The sequence below is a fragment of the Eupeodes corollae genome, chromosome 1 (assembly GCF_945859685.1).
Source record: "Eupeodes corollae chromosome 1, idEupCoro1.1, whole genome shotgun sequence".
Classification (NCBI taxonomy): Eukaryota; Metazoa; Arthropoda; class Insecta; order Diptera; family Syrphidae; genus Eupeodes; species Eupeodes corollae.
Genome location: NC_079147.1, coordinates 273,355,378 through 273,373,511, shown reverse-complemented (window position 1 = coordinate 273,373,511; position 18,134 = coordinate 273,355,378). Strand labels below are relative to the sequence as shown.

Genomic DNA, 18,134 nt, shown 5'->3' with positions numbered 1-18,134 from the left:
ACGGTGTCACTATTGGAAGCTAAATCTGAGGCAACGATTTGAGGTATATTGGGAGTTCCGGTGGGATCTGTAGGTATTGGGGTGATGTTGACATTTGTTTTTTTTTATGGTGGCGTAGAATTTCAAACATCAATTGCTTATTTGAAAAAAAATATTTCAATAGTAACTGAGGGGATAAGCACCATTTTTAAAGCAAAGATGGAGTTATTAAATCTAAATTTTATACCTCACAGAGCAGATCTCAAACAAAATTATAATCTATGCAAAAGAAGAGACCTATCGTAATAGCCTCTATCTATCTTATTGCATATTTTGCTTCTTAAATATATTAAAATTGAGATTCAAAATGTTCAATGATAAGTTTCAATAATAGACATAACTGGCGCCTTATGTATTATCTCTATATTTTTTTTGAGTAATTAAATATGCTCAGCAATTATTTCAAACAAACATTAACAAAATAAACAAATCAGATCTAATTTGTTCATAAAAAATCGTAAATCTTATTGCAAGTTAGTAAAACAAAATTTAAATGTTTCAACATAATTTAAGTAAATTAACTCAATACTTTGAATTATTACACCTTATTTTTTCACCTTCCGTAATTAAATGTTTCATAAAAATGTTTTATTTATACTTCTATGAAGTTGAATTATTGAAATGAAAAAGTAAACTCTTTCGTATGAGTGTTTTTTGTTGCTAAATTTGATTTGATTACCCCAAATAATGAAGTAAGATTGGTTAATTCATTATTGTAATCAAAATAAACAAATAACTGTGGGATATTCAAATATTTCTTAATAAACATTTTTAATAAATTCTTTTAGATTGTTTAAAAATGTAGATAATTAATTTTCATGTTTGAAATGTGAAATCGATTTCTATTGTTTATTTAATGTAACTCAAATCAACTATATTAATAATGTTTATCTTCTAAAAAAGTTGTAATTTATGGTAAAATACAATTTTCTTAAAATGTTTTGTATAATATAAACATTCACGTCTCTAAACAAATTCAAACAATTGAAATTATAATTGTTACAGAAATGTCTGAGGAAATTCTTTCTTTCTATAAAATTAAATAAATTTTATAATTCTGTCCCATACGAGTTTTTGTTTAAAGAACAAAACATAGTTTTTCGTATTTCGAAACTGCCTGCTGCAGAAAAAAATAACATTTTATTCTCTAGGAAATCACAATCTGTTATAAATCGACTGAAACGTTTAAGTCTTAAAATTAAATGTCGATTTCTAATTTTAAAAATAGCGCTCCTAAAAATTTACATCAATGTCAATTTATATAAGGTCACCAATGTAACAAGAAATGTATTCAAAACTATGTAAAACATTATTAAATTTGTCTTAAAACAAAAAATATGAATAAGTTGCGATATTTGTTTCTGTAAATAATGCTTTAAAAAACATTGTATTTTTATGACATTCATAAATCACAGAAAAGATTTTTGTCTACAGACACACCTCCTTTTCTCTTGGAAAATTAATAACTTTTTTATAAACATTAAATATGTTACCACACGTTTTTTATTCAGTTAGATAAAAATTGAAAATTTCTTTAAAAAAAAATAAAATGTCAAATGCATTTTACTTAAAATAAACTGAAGGTTGGTATATTTCCTTTTGTTTCATTGCCAAGAACTTTAAATTTTACTGGATAAAAATATACAAATAAAAATAAAAAAACTAATGACAACATGAAATTTATTTTTATATTAACATTGACATTGACTTTTATGTATTTTTGTACATAGGTATTTAGTATAGTTTATATAAACAAAACAAAATTCTGTTTATACTTAAAAGTTAATGGTTCTTATGGATGTGGAATTTCAAAATGAAACATCAAAAAAGTATTTTTCAAAATACATTTTTGGAACTAAAAACAAACGAAACAATTTTAATTGACCACTTGAATTAGAAATGGAATTGGACACTAAAAGTAAAACAAACAACAACAAAAAAAACACTTATTTTTCGAAAGTGATTGTTGGTCGTTTTGAGAAAACCTTAAAACAATTTTTATTGGTTATTAAAGTTTGCAACAAATCGTCATGTAAATAAATTTCATTACGTAAATTTTTAGAAAACGAAAAACTGGACCAAACTCAATCGAGTGTATTGAGTTGAAAAGTTGATCAGTTTTTATTAATAGCGATAGAGAGTGTACGATTTTGTGCGTGGTTTTCTTATAATACCAAAATGTTTAGTGGGTATCTCGAAAACGTCGTCTCCGCCCGTTTTGTTCGGGACCACATTTTATACGCTTATTTTTTTTTCTTCTTTTGAAAAAAAGCTTGCAGAGTTTTTAGAGCATCTTTGTTTCAAAATTGTGTCTCTATGGACGACAGTATAGGCAGCCTGATGGTGTCTGGGCGGCGGCGGCGTGGCGTGAAAATTAGTTTTATTTATGGATTTAGATATTTCTTCTTTTTTGTTTCTTGAAAAATTCAGCACTTGACTGACCTCGTCAGACTTCATTTTGAATGAACGAAAGATATAAACAGTTTAAAAATTTTGCACAAATATTTAATTTTGTTTGCATTGATGAAAATTACTTTGCCTTTCAATAAGTTTTTATCTTGATGTGATGTGTGATAAAATGTTGCAATGTAAATAGAAAATGGGTGTCGGATATTTCAGTCTGTTTAATTTTTGTGTTTCTAAATAAACACCAGCACTCTCTTTTTCAGTCATCACTAAAATGCCATATCACTGCAGTTTTTATACAAATAAATATTTTTCCAGAAAATAGAACAATAATAACATTCTATCAAAAATATTTGACTTTTAAATTGCTAAAAATATTTACATATTCTTTGCTCATGCAACAAAATAAATAATAATTATTTATAGGATTTGCATTGGAAGTTTAGATTGCATTGAAATTTGTTTTATTGTTTTGAATTCGAATTATTGACATTTGAATGAGTTTGTATTTATCAAAAATAAAAGTTTAAACATTCTTATAAATAGTTTTTCTTTTCAGATTGATTCATTTTAAATGTTAACATGGTTTGAACTTTTTCAAATTGAACAAATAATTGTTAGGTTAGATTGAAAAAAGGCGTTTATGAGTAAACAGTTGAGATCATCTAAATTGTTTATTTTTTTTAATACAAGCGATTACAGAAGTTTTGAACAGTACAGTTTTTGTTTTACAACTAAAATTGCTATTCCATAAACTTTAAAAAGAATTTAAACAAAAATTAAAGTTAAATCGTATTTTTTGAAGGTGTTAACTTTTTGTAGAAAAAATCGAAATTTTTTTCAAAGAAATTTTACCAATAGGTTTTGATAACCTTAACACAAATCTGACTTTAAAATTAATATATCACGTTAGGTTCTGAAGATATGCATGTAGAAGCTTCAATAAAATCAGTGATGGTTTTACAAATCTATTATTATTATATTTATATTATTTCATATAATATAATATGAAAAATCTTTTTAAGATGTTTGATTTTATCTGTTTTGCAAAAATCTGAAAGAAACTTTAAAGCTTAATGCTTATATGGTTTTCAACATACTTTGTTCTTGCAAAAAAATATTAAAATAATGTCAAAAACGCGTATTTTTAACACATCAGCAAATAGTTAATAATAACGTTTGGATGTGGAATCAGTACGAAAAATTATCTCCGAACCCGTATTTTTCAAAATAATTCAAGTATCCAGCGTCATTGGTTTGTGATATATTTAGGGTTAACTAAAATGTTCACCTTTTTTTCAACTGCTATGGTATAAAAACCACCCACGCAGTTTGCTTGAGAGCCCTTTCTTCATCTTTCTGCATTATTGAATCTGATATCTCTTCTGGTTCATGAGCTATAGACGAAGAAAAAACGTCGCGAACGTATGTAAATATAATCGGATCGCTCCGCACGAACCCATCTGCGGCTTCATTTTGCGGTTTCAAAAGTGCAAGGCTGGAATTCGACATTTACGAAAGTGGATCGCTTAACTTCGAAAATGGTGATTTTCCTACAGCCAAATATCGTGCGAGATATGAGAAGTGTTTCAAATAATTGCCCAACTTCTCAAGCAATTGTCAAAATTGTGAAGAAATTTGAATATACTGAATTGGTAACAGATATTGGAAGGCCTGTGCATCATCGTTTCATCATACCACTGCAAAAACAAAGCTTCTGTAAGAGAAATTAGGGCTGTCTAAGGCACATTATGGCGTATTTTGCATTTGGATCTACACCTTCATCCATATAAAGTCCAGATCACATAGTAACTGGAGCCCATTCCATTCCACCATTTACCACGTGCGTCATCGTAGATAGGTCGAATGGGTGCTTGAACAACAGGCGGTGCAATGGGCGGCGATTTTTCAAACCAAATTTTCTTTAGTGACGAAGCCCATTTCTCACTCGGTCATATTTTTCAAATTGTCGTATTTGGGCCTCTGAAAATCCTCAAGTATTTGAAGATAGGCCATTACATCCACAAAAAGTCACTGTTTGGTGCGCTCTTTGGTCCGGATGTGTGATTGGACCTTACTTCTTCGAAAACGACTACTTATGTGTGCGTGGTTTTAACTTGATGGTCCTGTATGAAAAAGGAAGAAAAGGAAACAGTCCCTAACCTCCTCTGTACATGCTCCGCTCTAGTTTAAAAACGCACGAATTACCTACAAGAAGTCTTCTATGACGATCTAAATGATCCCAATCATTTTAACATAATCAGGTTTTTACGTTTCGTAAGGGACTCAAACTGGTTTCAATGAGCTTAGAAGAAGATAATAAGATTCATGTGGTATCACAAAGGGCCATTGTGACTAAGTTTGTCAGCCTCACCTTTTGTAAAAGAGAAAACAAATTTAGGAAAGGGGTGCTGAAAGACTGCCAAGTATACAATTTTGTAAATTACGCGAAAATATAAGTTTTTTCAAATGTGTACGAACACATTATAGATTATAACACTTTTGTTCGTAGAGTTAATTAATTTGAAGAAAATCGGTCGAAAACATTATTTTATCACAAAGTTTGATAAATAATTTGCTTACGCTTATTATTTCTTTAAGTTATAGTGGTCCAAACTTCAACTTTTAAGATCTTGATCGGAGGACTTGGACTTTTTCTATAATATTTCAATACTTTTGGATTTTGTTTTATAATGTTTTTTTGTTTTAAGAACTTAGTGCATTTTACAGCGTTTAAAATGAGCTTTTTTCTTAGTAACGGGAAAAAGTAACGTCAGCTGTTTAAATCTAAGGTCTTTAAAATCTTTCGCTTTTTCTAGCAGTTTATTCATTTTTTTCGAATTAAAATGGAGGAGACTTAGAAGTTTTTTAAAGTTGTATCCGAACAGCTAATTTAAGAAAGCACTTTTCATGACAAGAATTACTCTTGGAGGTTATGTCAATATCCTCGCAGGAAGCAGTACCCGTGAAAAAAAACTTTAGATGGCACAGGGTCTAAACGAAAGACCTCTGGCATGACAGTCCAACGCACTTTTTTTCTTTTTTAAATTCATCATTTTATTAATTTATTCTTAAAACTATCTTACAGCCAAACGAAAATTCATAAAACTAGCTTAATTATCCATAACTTACAACTAACTTATTGGTCCCATACGAACACTGTTAGTTAAACAATACTAAATGCTAATGCCTTTCGGAGCTTAGATCTATTTACTTCAATTCAGTTTTATTTATTTTTGTATTTATTAGAAAATTTGAAAAAAAATCTAAAAGCAATATCCTTTTTTATTTATTTGTGCTTAAAACTACTGAAAATAAGGTCCTTAATATAAAACTTAAAGATAACTTAAACTACCTATTCTACCTGTAAACTACTTAAAACTAGAACAACCACACCAGAAAATCTAACTATTAAACATTTTTTATTTTTCATATTTTGTTGTAACTTTTTTTTTCTTATTCCATGTTTTTTTTTTTATTTTCTTTTTTGTTTTATATTTTGTTTGTGCCACCATGCCTATTCTACTTAAAACTAAGCCCTAAAACCATAAAACAAATATGTAAGCTGGCCAAGGCTTAAAACCCCATCCCGACTACCCAATATCAAGTGCCGTTTGAAGCCACCAAAACTGGCTCTCCTGCTTCACCCTATCAGTTCGGTCCCTTTCGGACACAGCCCTACTGAACCGAAGGCGCTATGCTCCGCCTTGTGCCAAGGCCTCCCGATTGTACAGAAGTCGCCTATCCACCGTTCTTCTTCTGACGTGGTAGATTAGCGAAACTGACAATAAAACTGTGTCAGACCGCATTTGTCTAAGAGGAGCAATGGTTCCGGTGGTATGAAGCCGCTCAAGCGTGCACTCTCTAAATACTCATCGTTTCTATAGAACGCCCGCAAATGAAATTGTTGGTCAAACTCTTGCAATGTGACTTCGAACGTGTTTTATCACGAAATTGTCAATTCGGTTGATTCGAGCCCCGCTTTACCCTGGGGTCAAGCCGACTGACTGCTGTAAAACAGATGTTTCGTCAAGGCCAAGGGTCCTCTGGGCCTGGTCAGAGCAGCATTTATGTGTCTGTCGAAATATAAATACTGATTTAACCAGATACCAAGGTACATCATTCACTTGCTCGCTAATCGCTGCCCTTGAAGATCAAAAATGATCATCTTGCGCCAATTCTTGCACGTTAATTTTCAGTTTCTAATGGTCGCAACATCGCTGAATCTTGCCGAAATCAAGCTGCAAGAAAATTCTAATAACCCCAGCCTTTCGGGCCGTTCGCCATTAGATCGTCGGCTTACGCAATTGCATTTGTTAGACTACTTATCAGATAGCTGGTGTGAATGCTGAAGAAAATCGGCGAATTCACCGTTCCCTGTTGAAGACCATTTTTGTTTGGGAATGACAACAAACTTTCTAACTTTATAAGCATATTATATAGTATATACAACAATGGGTCTTGCTTATGCCAAGCCTGTACAGTTTTAGGTAAAGTCCCTCTAACCATACGGTGTCAAAGGTCTTTTCCAAATCAACCAGAACAGCACCTGTTTATTGTTGTTTTGATTTATTCCATCGGATATCAGAAACGAGTTGAAACCTTGAACCCGAACTGTGTATCTGTTTTATTTTGTTGTCCGCAGCCCACTTAGTCAGAACCCTATTGATGATCTTTTTGAAAACTTTGCTGATGCTCGGAAGAAGACTTATAAGTCCAATGCATTAACCATCACACCACGGGTACAACCGATGAAAGATTGTCAGGCAAAAATTTCAATGAGGACATATTTTTTTAATGACAGAGATTTACAAGAGTCGCTATAAAAGACCTTTCAACATAACTTTGCCCTAAAACCAATAAGTTGTTACTTGTAGGATTACTAGGCATTTACGGCAAAACCCTCGTTGAACCATTTTTGTTCAGAAAAACCGAAATAGTTGTTGGATTTAAACATCTACCCCTCTAGTTTTAAGTTTTATAGTTGTATAAAGACAAAGAGTAATGTGTACTTCAAAAAGTATCAGACCATATTGTCTACCTTAAGGCTTGAGTCGACGCTATCACTGTACAACTCTAGATGTTCGGGGAAAAAACTTTGGTTAAAAGAAGTGGCAACATGATTCAGTATTCAGTCCATATCAATTATACCGACCAAATTAATTAACCAAATTGTATTTTGTTTTGTTAAGTTAATCAAAGTTAACATTGTGTTATAAAAGTTAGCGCCTCATGAATAAAATTGTGAACAATGAATCTCATTTCAAATTTAAGCATGTGTAAAATCATTGCAGTTGAGTTCGCTCGTTTGATAACTCCTTTAAGAAAATAAACCAATTCTTTCAAATGACTCACGAACATGTTCATGAATATGAATTAGGATTATGATAAAAACAACCATTTAAGATATGATTCGCATGTTCGTATTACAATGTCTTCAGTTTTATAACTTCAAATACATTAAAGCTACATTTACATAAATGTTTATAAGTCATGTATATCTTTCAAGAAAAGATCACAAGTGTATTGTTTAATGGCATCCTATATCATTGATAATTAACTCAAGTCTTAACGTATATTTAAAAACTATTTTCGTTTGTTCAAACTTACAGGGTCCTGATCAAATTCACGTTTCAAAATTCTATAAGGAATCCAAGAACGGCAAATTCGTAAGTTATATTACGGAGAATGTTCGAACCCTTTATCAGACTTTCCGAGAGGGAGCGTACGCATCAAACAATGGGCCATGTCTTGGATGGCGAGAGACATTATCATCAAACTACCAGGTAAGTCTGCCAGAAAACATTTATCAATGTTTTCCCTGAACTGTAACACGATTAATTTTGTATATTTAAATTACAGTGGATGAATTATGATGAAGCTCTATTACGGGCCAAAAATTTTGGATCCGGAATGATCTCATTAGGCATTAAACCAAAACAACTAATTGGTATTTACTCATTAAATCGTCCCGAATGGATACTTTTCGAGCAGGGATGTTATTCGTACTCGCTGGTGGTAGTTCCTTTATATGATACCCTTGGACCAGATGCATGTGCTTTTATTATCCGTCAAACAGAAATGCAAATTATAGTTGTAGAAGACGATGGCAAGGCAAATATGCTATTAGAAAAGGCTCCACGTACCATGAAGATATTGGTTACAATTAAAGGAGTTAAACAAAAGACTATGGAAAGAGCTAGAAGTCGTGGTGTTCAGATATTTACATTCGATGAAGTTGAGAAACTAGGAGCAAAAGGTGCTCATTTAGAAGTACCACCAACCCCAGAGGATCTATGCACAATTTGTTATACTTCTGGAACAACAGGCAATCCAAAGGGTGTTATGTTGACACATGGAAATGTTGTGGCTGGAGTGTGTTCAGTTATTTTACAACTTGGTAAGTAAGTAAAAAATTTAAAGTGAATAGAAAAATATGTTAGAAATGTTAATTGAAATTTGAAAAAAAGTATATACTGAAGTATTGATTTGTGTTATTTTTCTGCAAAGGTGATCACAAAATACGTGCTGGAGATATTATGATTTCATTCTTACCACTTGCTCATATGTTCGAAAGATGCTGTGAAAATGGAATTTACTATGTTGGTGGGGCTGTAGGATTCTATTCGGGCGATATCAAAGAGTTAACCAATGACCTGAAGGCTTTGAAGCCAACAGTAATGCCTGCTGTTCCAAGACTCTTGAATAGGGTTTATGATAAAATTCAAGTGGACATAACAAACTCGTCAATTAAACGAATGCTTTTCCGAATGGCTTTGAATTCCAAAGAGGCCGAAATTCGCAGAGGTATCATGAGGAGAAATGGATTTTGGGATAAGTTAGTTTTTAAAAAAGTTCACCAAGGTAAACAAAATACAATAGCTTCTATTTTATACATTTAACTTCTACTCTTTAAATATTTTTTTTTTTTGTAAAGCTTTCGGAGGAAATCTTCGATTGATGGTTGTCGGATCAGCACCTCTTGCTGGAAATGTACTGACGTTCATACGTTGTGCCTTAGGATGCCTCGTTGTAGAAGGCTATGGCCAAACTGAATGTACTGGAGCAATAACCCTTACTGTTCAAGGAGACTTTGTCCCAGAACATGTTGGCCCACCAGTTTCCTGTAATGCTGTTAAAGTAAACTTATTTGTCTCAAGAAAAACTTAAGACCTGGAATTTAATACTGTTATATTTTCTTATTTTCGAATGAAGCTTGTAGACGTTCCAGAAATGGAGTATTTCGCTTCCCAAAACACAGGCGAAGTATGTGTTCGAGGTTCAAATGTATTCCACGGGTGAATAAAAATAATTGATTTTATTTTAAATTGAAAAAATAATATTTTAAAAACTCATTTTGCTATAGATACTTTAAAGATCCTCAAAAAACAAGTGAAGCAATTGATTCTGAAGGATGGCATCATACTGGTGATGTTGGTAAATGGTTACCAAATGGAACACTGAAGATTATTGACAGAAGAAAACATATATTCAAATTAAGTCAGGGTGAATATATTGTGCCGGAGAAAATTGAAAATATTTACACAACAAGTCAATACGTTAATCAAGTATTTGTGTATGGTGAAAGTTTAAAGGTAAATCTTAAAAATTTTAAAAGTTATTTATTTTGCGACACAAATACAAATTAATTGTACTTGTCTACAAAAAAAGAGTCATAGCGTTCACTGAAACAAAATTATTTGCTTTGAAATGTGAAATTGAAATATCTAATCCCTTATTCTGCTTAAAAATTTTGTTATGACAGAAGCTATGAAATTCTTACATGGGAGGTAAATGGCAGGTTTTGCTTGCGTAAAAAATTCGAACTCGAAATTTTATTCAAGAACGATGTACGATGTCATGATAAGTAGAAAAAAGCGGGTCCCCCGATTCCGTCCGCCTGTCTATCTGTCTGTAATCGCCCATATAAACTTGGAAACTAAAGTTTTAAACATATTCTCGATAGTAGAAGTCCCCATACAAATTTGTTGGTCAAAAATTGAAAATTTGAATTTTTTCAAAAACCAACAGATACACTTTTATTAAATATTCTCTCAAAATTGTGATCCTGACCTGGCTTCTTTCATTAGAAAAAAATTATTTGTATTGCTCCAGAAGGGTATCCCCAATGAACTGTTACTTTGTTCTTGAATTTTCTCAGGAACTCGTGAATCGATTTCAATCATTTTTGAATACATTTTTTTGTTTGAATTAAAAAAAAATATTTTTTTTACAAAAATCGATATCTCGAAACCGAGTAAAATTCTTTCTACCCAAATCAAATACAAAATGTATGTTAATATATTCTAAATAATTGAATACCAACAATATTTTTGAGCAAAAATTTTAAATTGTTATATGCAAAAAATTAAATAAAAATCATAGCGATTTTCAAAAAAGGATTTAAAGTTCCATCAAAATTCAAATCGTTCAAGAATTCAAAGAAAGTGATTTTGTTTTACACAAACATTTTTTTGGGACGATGTTTTCGTATTGTAAATACCATTTTGTATCATTTAAAAGGCCACGTTGACAAACAAAAGTGTCGTTACTGGGCTCCAAGGACCCATAACATTCGAATGAAACACCAAAAGCCATTGCCCCAATTTAACTATTCGACCTTTTTTTCGAGAATGCTCAGAGCCAACCTGCAAAATCATCCATTTTTTTCATCACATCACATGTTGTTTTCACATGATGATACGACCGGACACAAGAGGTTCAATTAATGTGTTTGGGGAAGCTTTTCCTCAAAAACTTAGTGGTCTTATTTTTATTTTATCAAAATCTTAAAGCTAACTAAGCTAAACAAAAATTCTTAAAAAAAACTAGCGTAAATTTTAAAAACTTAAAAAATATATATTACTGGCCCTAGCGGGTGCTCTAAGTTAATCAATTATCTTATATCTACTGCCTTTCGGTCTAAGAACAACTTTAATACTAAATAACAACAACTTAATCTTAAACCAAGAAAATACAAAAAAAAACTTGGTACGAGGACGTTTCGACTGTAGTCGCCTATCTATAGTTTTACAGCTGACTTGATAGATTAGCGGCACCCCCTCCCTATCTAGTATCAGCCCTCGATTGTCTCAATAGAGAAAAGCTTCGGGCGGAATGAGTGCCCGTAGTACTCATGTTTGGGGTACTTAGTCGGTGACTCGTTCTCCCAATGTGACCCCTACCAAGCTTCAGCAAGAAATTATCTATTCTGTTTATGTTGGCTCTGTTGTACAGAACCTGGTTGGAATAGTAATGTTTGTACTCCGACTCTGGTGATTTGTGCAGTCCAAGGCAACGTCGCAGATATTGTCTCTCAAACACCCGAATCTTTTCCATTTGAGATGGGCAACGTTGAACTATACTTGGCACCCATAGGCAATCATCGGCGGGATAAGGGCCATGTAGCAAATCACCTTCACCCTGCTGTCAAGACGGCTGCTAAAAAACAACAGTTTTCTCAGGGCAAATGCCCCCCTAGCTCTAGCCAGAGCAGCACTAATATGCTTCTCGAAATACAAGAACTGATCCAACCAGATGCCAAGGTACTTTACTACACTTTTATTCGCCAGTGGCTGTCGATTTGGTCGAACGATCACTTGATTTCTCAAAATAATGATATGATGTGCTCGGCAAGTGTAAAAGCGATTCGAACATGCTTGCCTCATAAAATCAGTTGAAAAAACTTATTCGCTTTGGGGACATCCTGTGGCCACCGACGTCCTCCGACTTAACTTCAATGGATTTTTGTATGGGGCTACCTCAAAGAAAGAGTTTACAGCAACAATGCCTGAACTTTAGTTAACCTAAAAGCAATCATTCGTCTAGAAATCAGTGCAATCAAATCAAGTTTACTGCAGCGTGAACGAGGCTCTGTTTTGAACAGTGCGTGTAACTTAAAGGAAGACATTTGGATGAGATAGTAGCTGTGTTCCAGACCTAGTTTTAAACTGTTTCAGACTGAAAGTTTTAGTAATTTTAAGTCCGAAGTGGTTCCACACTTTAAAAGTTTTGCTAATTCTCCTTTTTGACAGAATTTCTTCTGGAAATTTTTGGGCTGGCTGTCAAATTCGATTTAAGTTTTGGTAAATATCGAATATTGTTTTCTATTTCCTTCAATTAGTCAAATAAATTTTAAAAAATGTATATCTTTTTTAAAACTGTTACCAGGTCCGGCCTAAGCCAGCTTGGTACCTCAGGCGAGTCAAATATTTGTCTCCCTTTTTTCAATTACAAAAATATAAAACCTTCTTCTCCAAAATCAGAAGGGATAGCTTGTATCTCACTTATAAAATTGCAAATTGATGAAAAAGTAGAATTTACGAAAAATTGTTTCCAGTCACTAAGTTACACGTTAGGGATAAGTGCATTGCTTACATTTTTTTTTAAAAATAATTCAGTAATATTAATTATTTTTATTCTGTTTGTATTGATATTGTTTTTTCTTCAAAAATTTCAAAAACAAATACACACCATCGCATCGATCGAAACATCCTCTTATCCTTACTTTATTATAACAACAGCTAAATGTAGAGAAATAATCTATCTCTCCTTTTTAATAGAAGCTAAGATTCTTATTTGATTGTAAGTTATTTTGAGCTTTTCTGCAAAAAGAAAAAGAATAGATTTATGTTGCACTTAATTTTCTTTTTTATTTCGACGATTTTTCTCAATCAGAATCTATTTTATCTATTAACAAGAAAATAAGAACAACAAATTTAACTTTTAGAAATATTCTGGGCTTATCGTTTTTATATGTTTTTAAATTTTGTATTTTAGATTTATTTTTATAATTCTTATTTACAAAAAATGTAAACTGAGCTATCTTTACTTTTTTGTCAGTGAACTCTCAAGCTAGACTGGGGAAATCAATATTTTCTGCAATTTTATTTTCAATCGACAGCGAAGCTTAGCTTGTCAGCTTTGTTTGAGACGTACTTGACCGCAAATAAGTTTTGATAACTTTAGTTTTGAGAAACTCTTTTCTCCACTGGCCATAGTCACTTGTGTGGCTTAAAGAATGCGAGAATCAATCCAAATGTTTGTATATATTTCCTGAAAGTTGTGTTCCTTAATAAAGTTCAATACTTCGACTGATGTTGTTTAAGTATGATGTTGAATGCTTAAAATATTACTGCACAACAAATCTGCATCCACTCCACTAAGGCACAATGTTGAATGAGTTCATTATTATCTACATTTATTTTGATATTATGCAAAAAGTTCTATGCTTCCGAAAACTCTTTCATTTGCTGAAATCTTTCCTTCGTAGATTCCAGGATAGTGTCTAGGAGAGCATTAAAAAATTCGACTTCAAAATTTTTTTTCCTGTTCATTAACATCAGCTTCTAACGGTCGGCGTTTAATGCGCCTTAGTCTTGGTTGTGGTTCAAAAAGTGGTTGCGTTTCAACTGCCGATGCTAATTCTGTACCTGTAACAAGAGCATGAACAAAGCCTGACTGTATGTTTCGAAATAAGAACAACTGTTACTTATCATTTTGGTGAACTGGAGAAAGCTTATTTTTGGTGACTGAGTTGCTTTTCTCACTATTTAACTCAAAAAGAACGCCATACCAAACTACTAAGCTGAAGTCCTTTATTTTTTCAGCCAAAGTGGTTGCTTCGTGTGGAGTCACAGCATCGTTTTTGCAATTCTCTGCTAACGAAACCAAATCATCGTGTATTTCTAACTGCCATGTTTTGTATTGTATTGTAAACTGTCTTGTTTATGTTCATGTATGTGAGTGTTTGTTATGTTATGTTTGCTTACTAACAAATAACACTGCACTAAGTGATGAGCCGGTGGTATTACAGTCTACCATTGGTCGTAAGTTACAAAAAAAAAAAGAGGCTGGGATGCGACCCACATTGATAACTTCCCATCCCGTCTGTCGATTTGTCTTGCTTAAAAGTTTGTCTATGTGTACTCGTATCAATTTTTACCAAATTTGCGCTCTATTTTTTGGAAGTTTTTTTTTTTATGAAAAAACGGACTGTTGGATTTTTATATAAAAATTACTGAATATTGAAAACAATATTTTCTGTGAAATAAAATAAGTTTGAAGCCAATATTTTTAATTTTTGAAAAGATATTTGAGTCAAAAAATCAATTTTTACCAACTTTTGTTAAATTTGTTTTAGGTTTTTAATTTTTTGTATAAAAACTGTCAATTCGATTTTTTCCAAATTTTACTGAATGTTAACAAAAATATTTTTTAAAAGATAAAACTTGTTTATAGCCAATATCTACAATTTTTGAAAAGATATTGGAGTAGAAAATCAATTTTTACCAACTATTATACATTTTTTTTAGGTTTTTATTTTTTGTAAAAAAAACTATCATTTCGATTTTTTTCAAAATTTGTCCTTATGTTGAAAACAATATTTTTTATAAGTATAAATTAGTAAGAAGCTATTATATCAAATTTTTAAAAAGGTTTTTGAGTCGAAAATCATTTTTTACCAACTTTTGTTAATTTTTTTTCGGTTTTTAATTTTTTGTAAAAAAAACTGTCAAATCGAATTTTTTTCAAAATTTCACTGAATGTTGACAACAATATTTTTTGAAAGATAAAAGTAAATTAAAGCCAATATCTCAAAGTTTTGAAAAGATATTTGACTCGAAAATAATTTTTAACAACTTTTGTTAATTTTTTTTTTCGGTTTTTAATTTTTTGTAAAAAACTGTCAATTCGACTTTTTTAAAATTTTACTGAATGTTGAAAACAATATTTCTTATGGGATAAAATAAGTTTGAAGCCTAAATCTCAAGTTTTTGAAAAGATATTTGAATCGACATTCAATTTTTACCAACTTTGATTAATGTTTTTTTTAGATTTTTATTTTTATAAAAAAAAAGCCAATTCGATTTTTCTCAAAATTTTATCAGATGTCAAAAACATTATTCTTCGTTGCACAAAATCGTATTTAAGTCGTAAAATTTTGGAGTTGACAAATTTTTTTTGAAATGGATTTTTTCAAAAAATATACTTCTTTGATATCACGTTACAATATATTATATAAAATTTAATTCAAGTCTCTAGCGTTTTTGGTTCGTAAGATATTTAGGGTTAACCAAAAAGGTTCACCTTTTTTCAAACTGCTATGGTAAAAAAACCACAAACGCAATTTTCTTGAAAGCACTTTCTGTATCTTTCTGCCTTATTATCTGTATAACAAAATTTATTTGAAATCGATATCTCTTCTGGCTCTTGAGCTATGGACGACGAAAAAAACGTCGCGAACGTACGGACATACGGACGTACGGACGTACGAACGTACGTACACACGCACGCACAGACATCTTTCTAAAAATCTTTTATTTCGACTCTAAGGACCTTGAAACGTCGAGCAATGTCAAAATTTTCAATTTGACAAATCGGACCCATTACAATTACTTTCTATGGGAATTTAAAAATGCTTGCGGACACGGCCGGCGGGCGCCTCTCAATCGCCTGGGTCGTTATACCCCAAAGCCAGCAATGACTGTTACTGAAGAAGAAATTTGTAGTACAAAAAATATGAATAATTGTCAATATTTATTGAAAGTTTCACAATATGAGGAATAATTTTATTTTTATGAAAATAAATATAAGTTTACTTTTGTTGATATTTATTTTATTGGATTCTTATTTATGATCAAGTTGATTAAAATTTATCAATGATCTTCGTTAACTCTGCTCGCGTATATTTTTTTACGTTAAAATAATAGTCCAAACTCATGCAAATTGGTGCGAAAACCGTTCCAGACATTTTGAGAGTTTGTTTTCTTTCTGAGATAATTTTATCCCCAATTCTATTACTGCGAGAAATGCCTGAAGCACAGTTTGTGTTTCAAGATTTAAATCCGCATTATTAGCCTGCCGTTTAATATTTTAAATAAAACAATTTATCAAATGGAATTTTTAGAAGTTTTTTTTGAGCATACATTTATTTGTCTCTCTCATTTAAATTGTTCCTTCATTGTAAGTTAAATTTTATATATTTTTCTTTTTATTTATGTTAAAATTTTGATTTTCGAATTAGCGCAGAGCAGAGGATTTATTTCGAAATTCTGATTATCGTCAATTTAATCTGAAAAATTCTTAATAACAAAAATCCTATAATTACAAATTTTGAATATTAAAAACTGTGTTATTCATTTATAAAAATAAAGTCAGTTTTTGCAATAGATGACTTTCTTTCCGAAACATTCTATTACAAAAAAATGTTTATGGTACTACTTTAGAGTTTATCACAGAAATCGTACATTTTGGAAATTGGGCTTTAAAAAGATAATGGATGGAAAAATCACAATCTAAAACACAATATTTATGTAAACCCAAACCAAATCAAATTTTAATTTGTTTTTACAAAATATTATTCCACTAAAATTTTTAATGTTTTCTAATCAAAAATTACAGAGCTGTATAGTTGCTGTAGTGGTTCCTGACGTAGACGTTCTTAAAACATGGGCTCAAGAAAACGCAGTTAAAGGCACACTGTCAGTTTTATGCAATAATCCAGATGTGAAGAACCTTATCATGAACGATATGATTGCATGGGGAAAACAAGGAGGACTTAAATCATTTGAACAGGTTTGTAATAAATTTTTGATTTTATTAATTTATTTTGTTTATATTTTTGTCTTGTTTATTTTAGGTGAAAGACATCTACCTGCATCCGGATCCATTTTCTGTTCAAAACGGATTACTTACACCAACCTACAAAACAAAAAGGCCGCAACTTAAAAGTTACTTCAAACCCCAATTGGAAGATATGTACAAGCATTTGGACTAAATTTTTCCTTAAATTAAAATTTCATAAATTAAAAATTAAATTTTCCTTTATCTAGTATTTCTTTATTGTTTTTGATAAATAAATAAATCAATCAATTAAAATGGTTGTAAATACTACATAAATTTAATTATAGTAAAAACAAAATCAAACAACAAATAAAAACAAAAACAAAAAGTCCAAGCTATAGTAGAGATTGATATACATACATACATTAATTACGAGTACATAAATAAACTTATGAATTATGTAGATAAATTTGTTAAATGAGGTCCATTATGGGTAAAACTATAATAAACATATATAACTACTTAAAGTGATATATATCTACTTACAAAGTTATTAAATAAAAAAATTACTAAACAAATTAAAAAAAAGAAAAAAACAAATTTAAATCAAATTTTTAAAATTTATTTTTATTTAAGCAAAAATAAGTAACCTTGAAAAAATTATTATTGTTTTGGTTATATAGTGCAATTTATTTAATTCTTAAATTCTGATCACAATGTAGATTTTAGTGAATAAAATAAATAAATTTAATTCCAATTACTTATGATATTTTTTTGAGGGACTTTTCTTCTTTACTTGAAGTAACATGTAAAAAGTGAGCAGGTTACTTTCAGCTTTTTAACTGACATGTGCTAATGTCAATTTAACACTAATGCAGTGAAAATCGCATTAGTCATCAATTTTTAATTGAAAAATCTAATCATTTTTAAGCTGATACACCACTATCGCAAGTATCGATCTTTTAAGATTTCATTTATTTAGAAATCAAAAAGCTTTTAATTATTGATAACATTACATTTACACAAAGCCTTGAATATTTTCGCAATTATAAAAAACTCTTATCAATTGTCTGTTTACATGTTAAACTTTTATTTTTATTAACTATTAATTCGTGATTGAAGCT

General features: G+C 30.9%; 1 protein-coding gene across 7 annotated transcripts in view; it reads left to right on the top strand.

The window, feature by feature from the left end:
- The window catches only part of LOC129954156 (long-chain-fatty-acid--CoA ligase 1), a 55,701-nt gene extending 37,931 nt beyond the window's left edge, over window positions 1-17,770 (top strand). For all 7 annotated transcript variants that reach the window (XM_056067875.1, XM_056067877.1, XM_056067876.1 and 4 more), the window contains 8 exons: window positions 8,058-8,231; window positions 8,308-8,845; window positions 8,956-9,309; window positions 9,383-9,585; window positions 9,661-9,743; window positions 9,812-10,040; window positions 16,849-17,022; window positions 17,087-17,770. In XM_056067875.1, the coding sequence (XP_055923850.1) occupies window positions 8,058-8,231; window positions 8,308-8,845; window positions 8,956-9,309; window positions 9,383-9,585; window positions 9,661-9,743; window positions 9,812-10,040; window positions 16,849-17,022; window positions 17,087-17,224 (1,893 nt within the window). In that variant the 3' untranslated portion in view covers window positions 17,225-17,770. The remainder of the gene's footprint in view (window positions 1-8,057; window positions 8,232-8,307; window positions 8,846-8,955; window positions 9,310-9,382; window positions 9,586-9,660; window positions 9,744-9,811; window positions 10,041-16,848; window positions 17,023-17,086) is intronic.
- Window positions 17,771-18,134: the final 364 nt, after the last annotated feature.